This window comes from Lemur catta, chromosome 16, assembly GCF_020740605.2.
Source record: "Lemur catta isolate mLemCat1 chromosome 16, mLemCat1.pri, whole genome shotgun sequence".
Taxonomy (NCBI): domain Eukaryota; kingdom Metazoa; phylum Chordata; class Mammalia; order Primates; family Lemuridae; genus Lemur; species Lemur catta.
The window spans coordinates 44,834,749-44,851,148 of NC_059143.1; the positions used below are offsets into that span (position 1 = coordinate 44,834,749).

A 16,400-nucleotide genomic window follows, 5' to 3' on the forward strand; every position below is an offset into this window, starting at 1 on the left:
AAGTCCGTTTGAAATGTAGCATTCTTCATACAACATTTCTGTGTGTGTGGTTTTTTTTTTTCCTCCAAGAGAAATAGAAATTAGGTCAGATATGCATTACAGCAGCCTGGGAGAGTCTGAGAAATTGACACTAACCCAACAGTATATTATGTTACATAATAGAGGATAGTATTCAGCTAACATGATACCTAAATTATTAATACCAAATAAATCCTAGATTATTGTTGTATAATGCCCAATAGCTTACACAATAAAATGGCATTTTAACCTAATTTCTAGTTTGAGCTTTCAAATACATTTCCTAAAGGTCTTATTTGACAAATCTGAAAACTTTGAAAAACCAGAGCTCATAATTTTATATTGAGTTCTCATGCCAATTAACAGTGTTAGGTTTGTATTCTAGCCATTATATTTTTGTTTTATTTCACATTAATTCCATCATTTTAATATGCCTATTTTGTGCTGCTTGAAGATAACAGTTAGCATGTAAGGAAATGAAACTGTCTCGATCTCACAGGCTACTTTCTAGCCTTGCTTTTTGGAACCAGCAACACTATTTATCTTGCCTTCACCTCCCCTCACCCTCCCCACCATTTTCATGGAATCAATGACACATAAAAAGTTACATTTCAGTGGAGTCCTTGTCACATACCACTTGTTTCACGAATTCCACAAAATGAAAACAGTAAAGCTCACGGCTATTTCTGGATGCACATGCACCCAGGGATAGGAATTTATCACTTGATATTAGCAGATCTTTCTTCATGATCATCTATAAACCGTTGCACATTTAGGAATATTTGACAGTTGATGAGGAACTGGTCCACTTACATTGGGAATGTGAGTTGTTAGTTTACCACTTTTCTCAATAAAAACACATCTTGAAATATAAGAGATTCTCTCACGTAGTCCCACAAGAGAAAAACTGGAATTCTAGCTGGTTTAAATCACGTGGAAAAACATCTTCCAGGAAATAATCACAGACCATCTATTAAAGTGCCCATCCAGTTTTGCCATCAATTAACGACACTCATGGCCGTTCCAGTATTCCAAAACTGGGAGAGAAGAGACTCTTCTGTTATCCTCCATTTATGTCTTACACAACACAAGACTTAAATACACAGAAGAGGAGCAAGTGTTGGAGGGAACAGGTAGGGGACCCCTCACTGGGAGGGTTCACCAGAGCAGAGACGCGATTCATTCATGCCCACGACGTCTTAATCCAAGGATTCTTCTGAAAAGACTCAACAACCTGAGGTAAATCAAATTAGACACAAACACACACACACACACACACACACACACACAAATACACACACACACACACACACACAAATACACACACACAAACACACACACACACAAATACACACACACAAACACACACACACACAAATACACACACACACACACAAATACACACACACACACACAAATACACACACACACACACAAATACACACACACACACACACACACACACACAAATACACAATATTTACATTTTAAATTCTCATTTTGTGAGATGGCTTGAGAAAAATTGGCATACAGGTTTCCTGTGGGATTAGGCATTTCTCATTATTTCTCGGTTTATTGCTCCCCTGTTGGGCTTTCTGTTTAATAAACACGTAGCGAGCTCTAATTACAAGTGAGGAGACACGAAGGTGCATGACAAAACACAACACACTGGAGACATCTGCTCAAATATTTTCTCTAAAAAACGATCGTCCACTTAACTTATTTTGATCTTGGTGCCATTCAAAGTGTATAAAAAGCCTCAGCAACTAAATGAAGACTGGATTTCATTTAAAAAAAAAAAAAGTAAAGAAGCCAGCACTGCATGTCTTCACTGAATTTTTACATGGATTCGCAGGTTTGATTCTACTTGTGTACACAGCATCTTTGTCTTAATCTACCGCATTTAGAGAAGATCACATTGTACGCACTTGTACAGTTTGACGTCTAAGTAGAATATGTCTATCTCGTAACATGATTTTGAAAAATCATAAATTACAGTCCATTTGATACATGATTATGAGGATGCATGCAATCATCTTCAAAGCTGTTGCCGTTAAAACTCAGCACAATTCTCCTGGCGTCTTGCTGACACCTCACCTTCCGCCCTTCGTGTCTGTCTTGGGTGAATCAAGTGGCAACCCAGAGGCCAGCACTCGGCACCAAATGGTCAGTGTCGCCCCCCAACTTCTCCCCGGGACCCCGTCACCAACACCTGCTCAACCCCTAAGTTGGCACCCACAAGAGGCTTCCTGGTGGCCCCCCCTTCAGCCACAGGATATCACAGTGAAGCGCTTAGAAATGCAAGACATGTTGTGGAGCACGATGCCCAGAAGGAAAACCAAGACGCAGGCCACCAAGATGACAGTGCACACCCCCGACCAGGTGGAGCTTTTCACCACGCCCCGCCGGTCCTGCTCCTCCTCCACTGCCTCGGGGGCGGCCCCGCCCTGCAGAGGCTGCTGGTCAGCGGGGATGGTCACCACGGTGACAGACTTCTGCTGGCTCCCAGGCAGCAGGCGGCAGCCCATGTCTCCGGGTAGCAGCGCGCGCTCCTTGGAGATGGGCAAGGGCAGCATGTAGCACCCATTGCTGGGCAGTTTGATGAAGACCGGGGTGTGCTCAGAGGTGTGCGGAATGGCAATGACCGCCAGGACCTCGGGGTCGTCAGGGAGCTGTGACACGGAGAAGCCCGGGGGCAGCTTGGTGATGCCGCGGCACCAGGGGCACCTCACGTCCTTCTGGCTTGTCCTCATCTGCTGGAGGCACACGGAGCAGCAGGTGTGTTTGCAATCCAGCAACTTGGGCCTTCGCCGGGGGCTGTAGTAATTGAAACAGATCTGACATTCCAGCAAGGAGTCCTGGGAGAGCGTCTCCATGGCGGACTGCGAGCTGGAGGGCAAGGCCAAGGTGAAGGAGCTGGTCCTTGGAGGCCACCACTCTGCACCTTCCCGATGCCGGCAAGCTTACAGGCTTCTAGCATTCACGGGTGCATTCATGTCTAAGGGAGACAAAGAATGCAAACAAAATTAATTATTTCAAGTAAGCTGAGATGTCAACACATCCCAGTTGCTCCAAAGTCTTGACACTGGGGTCAAAGGCACAAAAATTTCCCACTCATGAGGCTATAGGATTCCTGCAATGTCCGGAGGAAGGTGAATGAAAGTTGTCTTGGATAGCAAGCAAATATTTTGCTCAATGATAAAGAAATAAATATCTCCAACAGGTGCAGACGATGCTTCCATATTTCATACAGAGGGAGTCAGTTGTCTCTGTTTTGTACATTTCACCAAAGCCCTGGCTGTCCTTCTAAAATAGACTGGAGAACCTCTCTTGCTTCCATTAAGTCTGTAGCATTTGCTAGAAGTAAATTTCTTTCCTTAGATCCTCTGACCTTCTTTTCCTGTCTCTACTTACCCTCCTGTAATCTTAATTGCCAGATTCAGACAACTTTACAAACCTAAATACAACTTGTAACTAGCGCACTCATTTTATGTAAGTGGGTTAGGACTATTCATCTCTCATAGGTAATTCAAACAACTTCATATGCATGAGAAGCACATGAAGGCATCTTTTATCTGCCCCATCAAATCATTTGAACCAAGGTAATTTGTATCTATTGGTTTTAAAAGGGACAAAAACAGAACAAAACAAAAAACCCAAACCAACAACAAAACCAGAAGCAGCAGTGAACCTTAAGGCAGCGAGGGTCCTACAGGCCCATTCATCACAAAAGCGTCACGAATATTTTCCAGTCATTACTATTTAAGCTCACACCCAGGAACAAGACTAAAAGCTGGTACAGCTGACCCTTGAACAACACTGGTTTGAACTGTGCGGGTCCACCTAAACGCTGATTTTCAAAATAAATATAGTCAGCCCTCCCAACTGGTGGGTTCCACATCTGCAGCTAAAGGCAGATCTAAAATACAGTATGCATGAGACGTGAAGTCAACGTACATGGAAGGTTGACTTTTTATATGCTCAGGTTCAGCAGAGCCAAGTGGAGACTTAGGTATTTGCAGATTTTGGTATTCACAGGCCGTCCTGAAACCATTCCCCCAGAGATACAGAAGGAGGACTGTACTATTGATTCACTAATCGAAATCAGATATTATACAGTAAAAGGTTGTCAAGGAAGACTGGCAAGCAGCCCTCACCGTGAAAAATACGAGCAGTGTTAGCGCGGGGCAGAGGCAGAGTCACTTAGCCCCACTTAACGGAGGCGTGGGAACCCCTCTGCCACTCTAGTGGCCTTTCAATAAAGGGTGCCCAGCTCTGTTTCCTATTGAAAGCATCCAAATCATGTGTCTCTGGATGGAGCCACAATGACTTTGGGTAGAACTATTCAACTACTGCTGTAGAAATAATTGCTAGGCCTAGAACCACACCTATACCCAGAGGTGGAGCTAATAACCAATAGAAAAGCTCCTCCACAGTTTTCTTAAAAATGAACCTTCTTTTTTCTAACTCTCTTTGTGAAGTTGAGGAAGCACCTCCTCCCCATGATACACAATTTGTCAAAATCAAAATTAAGAATGCAAAAAAAGCAAACCAGTTTAAAGACAAAAAAATAATCACTGATAAAAACTAGGTGACCATCAAAAGATCTACATATTTTAAAATATTTCAGCTGTATTCAAAGCACCCAAATTAAGTTATTGAAAGTAAAATATGGTAATGTAGCATTCAGAAAGTTCATATCAGAATCAGCTACATCTTTATCCACCAATTCAAGAACTGTTTATTATCTATCATGCACAAAGGACAATGCTAAATACTGTGGGACAGTGGTCCCCAACCTTTCTGGCACCAGGGACTGGTTTCATGGAAGACAATTTTTCCATGGACGGGGCGGTCGGGGGAAGGAGGCAGAGCTCAGGCGGTGATGCGAGTGATGGGGAGCTCACTTGCCTGCCACTCGCCTCCTGCTGCGTTAGGGGAGGGGGGCCCTTTTCTAAGTTTCATGGACGACAATTCATAGACATGGGGTGGGAGAGGCATAGCTCTGTGGCCCAGTCCCTAACAGGCAGTCTGCAGCCTGGGGGTTGGGGTGTGCAGCTGTAGGATAGAACTCAGACCCTGCTTCTACTCATAAACAATTTAAAGTTAGGTAAGAATGAACATGAGAATATATTGTTCTTTCATTCATTTATTCATTCAAATTCTCACTGAATATCTACTATGTGTCAAGAATTACAGTATTTATTTTTGTCCCTTGTAACTAAGCCTTGTCACTGCCCATAAGAAAGTCCAACCCTTGAGATTGGACCTCGAAGTACTTATGCAATTGTCACATAAATACAGTGTCCCAAAGGAGCTGGAGGAATCTGGGATGGTTTAGAAAAAATCTGGATTATGGATAGGAATTAGACATGTAAAGTCAAGGGACAGGCTATTCAGGTTAAGAAATCAGCATGGGCAAAGGAAAAGAGGTGATCGGCTACAGAATTATTTTTATATTCTATCTGTGACACTGGTTTGAGGACTTTTTTCTAATACTAGAGTAACTTACAGATGTCTTCTCTAAGAGTTTCCTATTTTTAGGCCTTATGTTAGGTCTTTGATACAGATGTCTTTTAAAGACATAAAACTCTCAGAGATCCTACAAGCACACTCCCCAGACCCAGCCAGGGACGGCAGATTCCACAGGGAGGGAAGAAATGAGCTTAGTCAGGCGCAGTCCACGATCTGGGGAGCATGGACAGCTTCGAATGCCAGGCCAAGGGGACTTTAGCGTGGGCAATGGAAAACACCAGAAAGGTTAAGAGTAGGAGAACAATTTATTCAGGGTTTTCTAGAAAGACCTGTTGGGAGTCTATTATAACATTGGCCAAGAGGTAAAGAGCTGAAGGGAATAGTAGTGATCAGGATGAACAGATGAGACCGGAGGAGAGGTCTCTGGAGGATGGAGTGTGCTGTAAAGAGTAGGATCGTCGCTTAGAGGGAGGAGAATCAAGGTGCGCTTCTTTTTACTTTTAGAATAGAGAAATTTGAGTAAAGAGGGGCAGAGGAAGCGAGTCGAGGTGCTCCAAGCCAGACAGCCTGGTCTGTGCCGTCCAGTATGGTGACCACCAGGCACAGGTGCAGGCGGAAGTTAGCGTGCAGGGCTTAGACAGGGGAGAGTGTAGGGATCGCTACCCAGGGGAACGTGGAATGGCGGCAGAAATCCCCAACGTGCCAGTGAATAGGGTGGCAGTCTTCTAATTGTATACCCAAGATAATACATTGATTTTTTTCTTAAAAACAAAAACAAACACAGGGTTTATTGATGAATCTTGCTCTCCTTAGTGTTCAAGCTCATTGGCAGAGGTCAGGTGATAATATAGACTCTTGGGAGATGTGCATGTGGGGGGGGGGGGGAAGGTAGCAGAAACAACAAAATTGGGGATGGGTACAAAAGAAAGTACAGATTCTTGCAATTTTATGAATTTGGAGAGACCTTTCCTCAACAATCACACCCAGTACAAATCATTCTCAATGTAAATGCAGTCGGGGACAAAAATGTTTCATCACATCAATATCAAAACAGTGACCACCAGTTTATATATTAACCTTCCTTCCATGTTATTTATCTTGCCTTCTGTATAACAATGTGGGAAGCAGCGTAGCAGAGTGGGAAGAAAAGGGGTTCTGGCCACAAAGAATCTTGGGCTCAAATCCTAGCTGTCACTAACCAGCCGTGACACCAGAGCAAGTCACTTAACTGCTCTGAGCCTGCTTCCTCGCCGGCGAAGCAGGGATGACATGACGGAGTTGTGGCTGAAGATCAAGTGGGTTCGGAGAGTCCAGGAGACACAGGGGAGGGCTCAGAGAGGGCAGTGCCGGCCCTCTCCTTCCTCTCCACTGGTACAGCTGGGGCGTCTGCCCAGAGGCACTTCCTGGCTATCAAAGAGCTGCCACTTGGAACAGCTTGGGAGCAGGGACGCAAGTGTTCTTCTTGGCCCTGCCCCAAGACCTACACACCGTCATTTTTCACCAAAACCAACAAGCAATTTTATTCATGAATTTATGTTCCAAGTAATGTCCTCTTAATTTGTGTTAAGCTCCCTTAAAATTAGATTATATTACTCAATTCGCAACTCCATTCAAGTAAGTTCTAGGCCTTACGACACAGGCTGAGCATAAAGGCAGAATGGGAAAACAGTTCCTATTTTCAATGCCCAGCCACTCAAGCCATTTTGACAGCAGCCTCTCTGATTTATACGCTGATTTGTTTTACACGAAGCCAGCCTGTACTGCATTCTAGTTTATTTTCTGGAGCATAATTAGTAATGATGATGATTAGCTAGGTAAAGAAGTGGAAAATTTATGAGGCTATGGACCGAAGCTAATGATGAATCATTCTTTTCCTCTCTCATCAGAAAGTCTAAAGATGTGAGTCAAAAACAGAAGAATGGGAATGGAAACAAAGTCCACGTAAGCCAGAAAAGGATTCAGAGTTCTCTGTCAAGCGTGTTATACACAAACTCATACTGCTGATTGCTTTAGGAACCTGAGTTTGGCATTGCATTCCTTACAGGAAGAGCAAGATGTGATACTCAAATAAAATACTCATTAAGTTTTAAAAGGAAAGAGTACTTTGGTAGAATGTATAAGCACAAGTATATACGGAAATATATGGGAGCAATTTTTAAATGTCACTACAATTTATTTTAAAAGAACCTAAAGTAAAGATCAAAGAGAAAAACATCACAAGGAGAGGAACAGAGAGGCCCAGGGAGGGCATTCTCCAAAAAGTTATGGCTCACAAGGTAGAACTTATTTGCAAACCCACCTTCATAAAACAGTACTTAGTTACATAAATAATATCAACTGTACAATATTTAGATAAACCAAAGCGGGTATGTGTGTGTGTTACTGTTGTTTTGGGTCCACGGACGTTTGGTGTTTTGGAGATACTTTACAGTATCAACATATTTTCATACGATAAAATTTCTTCTTTAAATTATATATAATTTTATACATCTTCATAAAAGATGTAGGTGTGGTGAACTGCTCCCATGAATATGGTGGGTGGTAAAACAGCTACAGTCTACAACATTGAATTTTTATAATCCCAGTTGCTTTTAGAAGTCCAGGCATATGAGCCTGAGGATAAAAAAGCCAGTGAAGTAAATAATCCAGATAGTTTTACTCCGCTTACACTGTTAAGAATGTTCATACATTCTGCGACAGCAGGATTAATTATGAAGCCTCTCCGTGAGACTGTGGCATGATCTTGTATTGATTACATCTGGCTGACCTTGAATTGTTCCATTCCATAGTCTCTATGAGGATCTTAAATTCAATGGTTGTGTTGAGAAAAATCTCCAGTTCAGAGATTAAACCAGGCAGTATACTCCTTTTCTCTTTCCACTGAAATAGCCCATCTTTTTGATAAAGGCCATCCATTTAAATCCTCAAGAAAATATAAATATTTGAAATGAGATTAAACAAAATAATTACAATTCCATTTCATCCGTTATTTCAGCTGGCAAGACCACTTAGTTATATTAGATCTTAGCAAACACTCCAATTAGTGGCAAGAATGGGAATGCCCGGTGACAGATGTGTCATTGACTTTTTGTCCTCTGGGAGCAGAGAGCAGTCCTGGACACGATTGCTGTGCCCATGTAGAGTCCAACTGATGTAACTATAGTCGCTTTAACGGAGCAAGGCAGTGGATTCCAGGACTTTGACAAATCTCAACTGAGAATTCCATCGGCCTGAGCTCTGCTATTTGCACCGTTTTCTCCTATGCGCATCCTGGCTCGCTGTACGTGACGAAGCAAAGAATCCAGAAAGTGAAAACAGTGATTTAAACATCTTGGGTGTCCAAGGGGGAGGCTGACACTGCTGGAGGCCGCCTGGATGAAAAGAAGAACGCAGCAGACCAGCCAGAATGCCAAGGTCACCCCGGGGACTCACCACGCAATCGAAGGCCCGGCCCTGCCAGCACTGCCCAGTGGGACAACTGTGGGCCCGACAGGCCTGGCCACAGCCTAGGTGCTGTCCCCATCTGCATGGGCCATGGAGCCATGGGCATGCCATGCCAGAAGGCACGGCTGGGGTGCCTGCCAATTCTGTCGTCAGAAACACAACCGACTAATCAAGCAGTCACGGTCGCCAGAGAGGTAGTTACCCGGCTACAGGTACATTTATTTCATTTAGGTCAAGTTAGCAAAAGATGAATGACTTGGACCCCTCCACAGTTTGGAGGGGTATATTTAAGATCAAAGTATACTGGAATCAAGACACTTTTAGGAATTAAAGCCACATGTCGGTATTGTAATGAGTGATCATAACCACTGATTTTCGTTTGAATATCCACCAGCCATTACTACTAGGGATGGGGAGATACGGCTTTGGGCTCTTGTCCTGCCCTGACGTATGTGGGTTGCCTTAAGCAAACAGCCTCTCCATGAGCCGCCCATGTCCTCACCTGTAAAATTAGGACTCTGGACTAGATGGTCCCCTCCAGTACCTTCTAGTAAAAATATTCTATGACCTAAATAATTGCTGAATACATGGGCGAGTTTCCAACCGCATGACAGCACTGCCAGGCTGCTGGCTCTGTGCTTCTCACACCTCAGAAATAATTTACAAATATTACCTGCCAATGATCTTGCAAGAATGCATTTACATGACATAGGGGGAGTGGGCATCTAAACTATTTTAAATGGGCAGCAACTCACATTAGAAAGTTCTTCTTTTATGCCTTTGGTTTAATGAAAGTGTCTAGTTAGAGCCAACGCCCTAACAGAAGCAGCCACAACTTCGATTTTTAGCAACAACCAAAAGAAGAATTCTTTTATGTCTAATCAATATCCTTCCCAGATCAAGTAAGATATCCCTATTACTCAAACTTGTTACCAGATGAAGGTGGTCCCAACCCTCCCTTGGAAAGAAGCTATACAGCTGTCCAGCCCACGCAGGAGGCCAAGGTTAACTCTGGCATTCATCAAACACGCTGCTTTATCTTCACTTGTTCCGACCACCCAGCGGCAGCCTAGAAAAACCTGCTGATGGTCGTTTTAAAGCAGAGAAGAGCTACACAAGACTGTGGGGGAGTCACCGGCTTCCTGGAGAGACGGAGTGATAAAAGATGCCATCAGACAGACAGACAGGCAGAGCAAATAAAAATGATTGACTACCACGCCTGCTAGGATTCTGTGTAGAGTCGAAATAACTGACAAGTCAGGCACACAGGTGAAGCCAAAGAGATGAAAAACAAACCTAAGTCTTACCAACAGTTGTACATCTACAAGACATGTGGTGGTGGGTAAACAAATATTTACTGGGAACCCACTGTGTACATTATTCAAGGTACTGGGGATGCCATGAAAAACAACAGTCCTGTTACAGAAAGTTCGGCACTTGTCACCAAGGCTGTGTCAGAGGAGGACAAGTGGGTTGAGGAGAAGGAAAGAGGAGTTTATAATTTGCCGGCAAATGAGGAGGTTGGCAGCCTCCTGTCTCAAAGTACCAACCTCTTGTTTCTGAGCAGAAGCACTGAGTTTTATTATCAATCCCATAATCCCATTTCAGGCTAAGGTGATCTCCTGACCTCTGCCACGGCAATTCCCTTGAGCCACTAAAAAGAACAAAGGACACTCTCCTGCCTCTTCTGAGCTCTGGCCTGAGGCAGGAATGTAGGTTTTAGTTCTCAAAAAGGGTGAGGGGGGTTGGAAAAGACAGAAACCATTTTTGCCCTTTTTCAGGCCATTCTCTCAGTCACCGTCCTGCCCTCAAACAACCAGAAGAGAAGAACGATGCAAAGAGAGCCATGGAGAAGGGGGAGGGTAGACAGAGCACTGAAAAGAGACGCTTCCTCAGCTGATCATGTGTCATCAATCGATCACGCATAGGGATTAGACAGAACCTCCAAAGAACCATCACTGCCTGCCGGAGCCTGCCAGACACTGGAATTCAAGGAACCTACAGGCCCACTGTTCTTTCCATTCCAGAGACAATGGAGAGGGCAAGAAAAGTCAAGGGAAGGACACCGAAATTTCCTTTATTTGATTAAACATCACAGCTGACCTTGTCTGCATCCCCCGGGAGCAAAACAGGCTGTGAGCCTGTCAGATGCAAGGGTTTAAGGTGTTATCTCAACGTGGGTCTAAAGACAGCCCCGGGCAAGGGGAGCAGCTAGTCATTGCTGGGGGCTAGGGCGAGGGCTAGGAGCTGTGCATGCAGGACAGCAGGGGTAGGCAAGCCCCCTGGAGAGCAAGGCCTCTCTCTGCTACGGACCTCCAGTGCCCCCAGTCTCCAAGTGCAGGACACAGAGGCCCAAACAACTTCCCATACATCAGTTTACATTTTTATAAAATGAACCATACATGTGCATTCCCCCCTCCTAATTTTTTCCCCAACCACAAATTCCAGAACAAACTGAAACCTTAAGTCAATATTTTTTAAAAATGTTTTCCCATTATATTTTATTTACATCAGAGACCCACAACCTTTTCCTATAAAGGGGCAGGGAGCACTTTCAGCTTCTAAGCACTGAGGATCGTACAGTTTTCTTTTGTAGATACTCAGCTCTGCCATGGAAGTGTGAGAGCAGTCACAGATGATACGTCAAGGAAAGGGCAGGCGAGGCTCTGCTCTGTGGGGACCCACTGGGAACCCCAGAGCTGGTACGAAGATTATTTTAATCCAAAGACATTTGAGATTCAATAGATACAGAAAGAGCTTCCCTTATTTGACTAAAAGAAGAAACATGAGAAATGAGACCATCACCAGGGTCCTTTTGTTACGACAGGGGAGGGCACATTCATCGTCTGTGGTGAACGTATCTTGCTCTTGCTCTGTGAACCTATCTTGTCTTTCCCTCAATCAACTTCGTTCCACGCTTAGCCTTGCTGTTGGTGTGTCTGGTCTTTCTTCGGCCGAGAGCACACCAAGAACCAAGAACAGACAACTACGACCCAGCAATTATGATAGCTCCAGATTAAAGGCAAGTCCCTCTTTGATGGAACTTCACAAAGACATGATGATAAATTACTCCAAATAGCCTGAACTTTGGACACAATTCTAGTGTTCATTTGCAGCTGAACACATTAGATTTGGCCAGGTTAATCTCAGCTCTGCACAGCAGTATCTTAGGGTGGTTCACCTTTACCATCTAGAAGGGACATTAGGTGAACTCCCCAAACACATGGAGCATGCCTTCGGAGTGCCAAAGTTCACATGTGATTTATGATGAGTGGAGCGCCATTAATTTGAGGCGCCTGCGGCTGGAAGGAGCTGCAGGGAAGGATAGTCTTGGCTCATTTGAAAAACAAACAACAAAAACAAAAACACCTAATTGCTAAGACTTATTTACTTTCACACATTACAAAAACACATACTTCTTAAAATTTCTATCAATGACTCAGAGAACATTCTATACTCAACATTTGAAAACAATGATAAATTAAAAGCTGGTGGGTTTTACAGAGATTTTCTTAAATAAGTCTATTATTCCACAGCCGTTCATAACATTATTTTCTTTGAGCAGAGAGTGTTTATTGCTGCAATCTCCTTACCTACTCTCAATATTGATGATTCATCGCATGAGTTAAGCCTCAAACTGAAGTTGCAAAGAATTCCTACAGGCATCGGCACTAAAATTAAGCACCACAGGGAGTCAGCCATCAGTCTGCTCATTACTTCTGCTTTTTCTTACTTCCAGCTGCAGTAACTCAACGAAGGTTGATTTTCCATTTAGGCAAGGTAAGGAAGAAAGAATAAAGAACAAGCCCCGAAACTAGATATTGAACAGTGCAACCAAACTCCATCCATCATTAATCCATCTTTCCTAATCTAACAATAAATCCAGATTCCTCCTCTTGCTTTCTTAAATTTATTTTTAAGTTAACTTTGAGGCAAAGTCTATCAACAATAAAATGCATATATTTTAAGTTCACAGTTCAGTGAGTTTTGACAAATGTACTCCTGTGTAACCAGTATGCCAAGCAAGATATTTCTATCATCCCAAAGGGTCGCCATGTGCCTCCTCCAATTTATCCATCCTTCTTGCCCCACTCCTGTCCCACCCCTGCCCTACTCCTGCTCCCAGCAGCCACTGCTCTGCTCTCCACCTTGAATTTGTGCATTTAAAACCCAATCTAGCCCAGGCAAGGTGGCTCACACCTATACTCCCAGAATTGTGGGAGGCTTAGGGGGGAGAATCACTTGAGGACAAGAGTTCAAGAACAGCCTGGGCAACATAGCAAGATCCTCCATCTCTACAAAAAATTTTTTAAAACTTAGCTGGTCATGGTGGCCCACAACTATAGTCCTAGCTACTCAAGAGGTTGAGGTAGGAGGGTCACTGGAGCCCAGGCCTTGGAGGCTGCAGTGAGCTATCACTGTGCCAGTGTACTCCAGCCTGGGCAACAGAGCAAGACTCCATCAAAAAAACAAACAAACAAACGTACAAAAAACACAAAAAAACCCACCCAATCCATAGGTATTGGTCTAGGAAAAAATGGTAATTTTAATATTCTGAGTCTATTTTTAGATGACCTAGCACTGTTTTTAGAAATAACGTCTTCATTTAACTTCATATTCATAATTTGCCAGAGAAAACCCTGGAGTAACAAATACTATTAATGCATTCATTCAAATATGTATTGAGGAAGCAGCACTATTCTAGGTTTGGGGGACCTAAAGAGAAAAAGATGGGGCCCTTCCCTGCTAAGGCCAGTGGGGAACACAGACGTCCCTGTGAGACATGAAGACAACTGTAGTTTAATGTGACCTCGGCTTCAGGCAGGAGTATCAGGAAGAGCTGGAAGAACCTGTGTCTGTCTGGCGCAGCCAGGAAAGGCTTTTCAAGAAAACACGTAATTTTAACTTCAAGGATGAGAGCTCAGCACGTGCAAAGGCACAGGGACCAAAATGAGGCAGGTCAGCCTGGTGGATACGAAGAGGGACCAGGCCTGTGGCCTCCAGGAGGCAACGCAAATATCTCCGCACCAGGGCAACGATAGCAGCTTCTGCCCCACGGGCTGTCAAGGCGAACGTGTGGGACCACATGGTAAGACAGGGCCTGGCACGTGGTTAGCTCGTCCTGGTAAAACTGCTATCAGGTGAGGCGAGAAAGAGATGTCTGGGCAGAGCAGAAGGCCAGTCTGCCCAGCAGGGTGGGCTTCGAGCAGTCCTAACTGCATTATTATGACTACTATGGTTAGTACCATTTTAACCCTTTGGAAGTGTCCAGTTCAGTGGCATTAAGTAACTGTAATGTATAACCACCACCACTACCCATTTCCAGAGCTTTGTCATCATCCCCAGCAGAGCTCTGTCCCCACTCAACACTAACCCCCTGTCCCCTTTCCCTGGCCCCTGGGAACCTCTATTCTACTTTCTGTCTCTATGAATTTGCCTATTTCTAGGGACCTCGCAAAAGCGGAGTCATACAATATTATTCCTTCTATCATTGTCCTAATATTTGCCTGGCTTATTTGACTAGGCATGTCGTCAAGGCCCACACACGCTGTAGCATGTATCAGAACGGCCTTCTTTTTTATGGCTGAGTAACAGTTAGTCGTGCGTTATTTGTTCAGAGCTCCTCTGGCCGCAGACTGGGCACGCACTGGCCGGGTGCCACTGACAGGAGTCGAGGCTGGAAGGAAGCGTAGGGACGGAGGGAAGGGGAAGGGCAAACCAAGAGGGTTTGGAGAGTGAGGGAGGAATGTGGCAAGATCCCCAGGTTTCTCCTTGAGGCAAGTGGATGGAGGTGGCATTTGTGAGGGGCGCAGCTCTGACAAAATGCAGTGAGGAGAAGGGTCTGAAGGTGACTGAGATGGCCAACGTGCTCTGGATCTTGAAATTTTGAAACTACCGAAGTCCTGACTTATACGTGAAATTTAGACAACTATGGAGACACTAACTTCACCACATGATTTTACTTATAAGAAGTTTATATTTCACCAAGTCGATTATCAGGCAATAAAGAAATAGATATCATCATTAAGAGGCCTTCTATAATAGAAAAAAAAAAAACGGGGCAGGCAGAAGAGACGATGAATCACAAATGTTTAAGTTTATAGAGATTAAACTTTAATAGCATTCGGAGTCTTCTCATCTCCGAAAAGCTGCAGCAAAACGCTCGTGAGAGGCTCTGGGGTACCAGGCCGGAGCCTGGAAACTCAACCAACCTCAGGTTGCCAACCAACGGCTGTCTCTAGGCCACAGCCCTTTCTGGTCTTGCAAATTCCTTTCTCTCTCAACACCGGGCTGTGATTACAGAATCAACGGGGGAAATGCTAGGATCATTATCTCTGCCTTCCTGAGCTCCTGCTTCCTCTTCAGACAGACACGTCTTCACAGATGAATGAAGCTTACCTCATTTATCGAATAGTGCCAGGATGAAAGAGCATGCCTGGCTCTCACGTACTCTCTTATCACAATAATAATAAGAATATTCGACTTTTTAAGGAGCCAGAAATGGAAATGTGAGTTTAATGAATTATTCAAATTTTTATATCCAGGGCCACATGCAAAGTATTTAAACTGTAAGAAAAAAAAAATTAAGCAATTTAGAACACAAGGCTCACCCTCTACTGGCACCACCTACCCTCAAAGCAAAAAACATTGTAAAAATACAATTTCTATGTCAGATAGATAGCAATGATTCATTTTACTCAAAAACTTTACATGTAAATGACTTCTATAAAAAAGGAGTTGTCCTGTTAAATGAGAAAGCTTAAGTCTCATCAAAAAGAAACAATTTACTTCCAAAACATTTTTTAAAATTATGTAACCTACTTAGAATGTAAATAATATTCTAAACATAGTAAGTATGTGTGGGTATATATGTGTCATGATCTATAAGTATATTTATCTATATTTATACTACTTATAGATCATTTTCTCGAAACTAAGAGACACAATTCCTAAGCCTTAAGCTGGTTTTGTTAGAGTCATTACAATTATCCTTCATAACATCAAATGTATTCAATTTTAGAAGTAAAACATTCAAATCATATTTTTAAACTAGTAAGACTCACTCAAACATCAGAATTAATTGATAATAAACGACTTAATAGTAAAATTTCTATCAACACAAAAGGATTTTTGTTGTTGTCGTTAGAGTGAATTCATGCTAAAGCATTTTGGATTCCTACAAGTAGGAAAGTCTGTATTATTTGTTCATATTAAGTGAATATTTTATTTTTGCTATCTATGCATGTGTATACATATACTACTTAGCTAAAACTACTTAAAACATAAAAATATCTATTTTTACAGAACAAAATATTTATTTGCCCTAGGTTAATAATGTTAGTTAACAAACTGAGTCTCATTTGGTGAAAACTGCTATCCCATTCAGTAAAGCAAAAATATTTCCCACATCGTCATGCATACCCTCTTGAATTAATCCTGTTTAATCTACCAACAGCTTATTG

At 43.2% G+C, this 16,400-nt stretch overlaps 1 protein-coding gene across 1 annotated transcript in view; it reads right to left on the minus strand.

The window, feature by feature from the left end:
• Positions 1 to 1,456: 1,456 nt before the first annotated feature.
• RNF152 (ring finger protein 152) overlaps positions 1,457 to 16,400 on the minus strand; it is a 67,168-nt gene continuing 52,224 nt past the window's right edge. Inside the window, exon 2 of the mRNA XM_045527676.1 lies at positions 1,457 to 3,016. Within this exon, the coding sequence (XP_045383632.1) occupies positions 2,283 to 2,894 (612 nt within the window). The 5' untranslated portion in view covers positions 2,895 to 3,016 and the 3' untranslated portion in view covers positions 1,457 to 2,282. The remainder of the gene's footprint in view (positions 3,017 to 16,400) is intronic.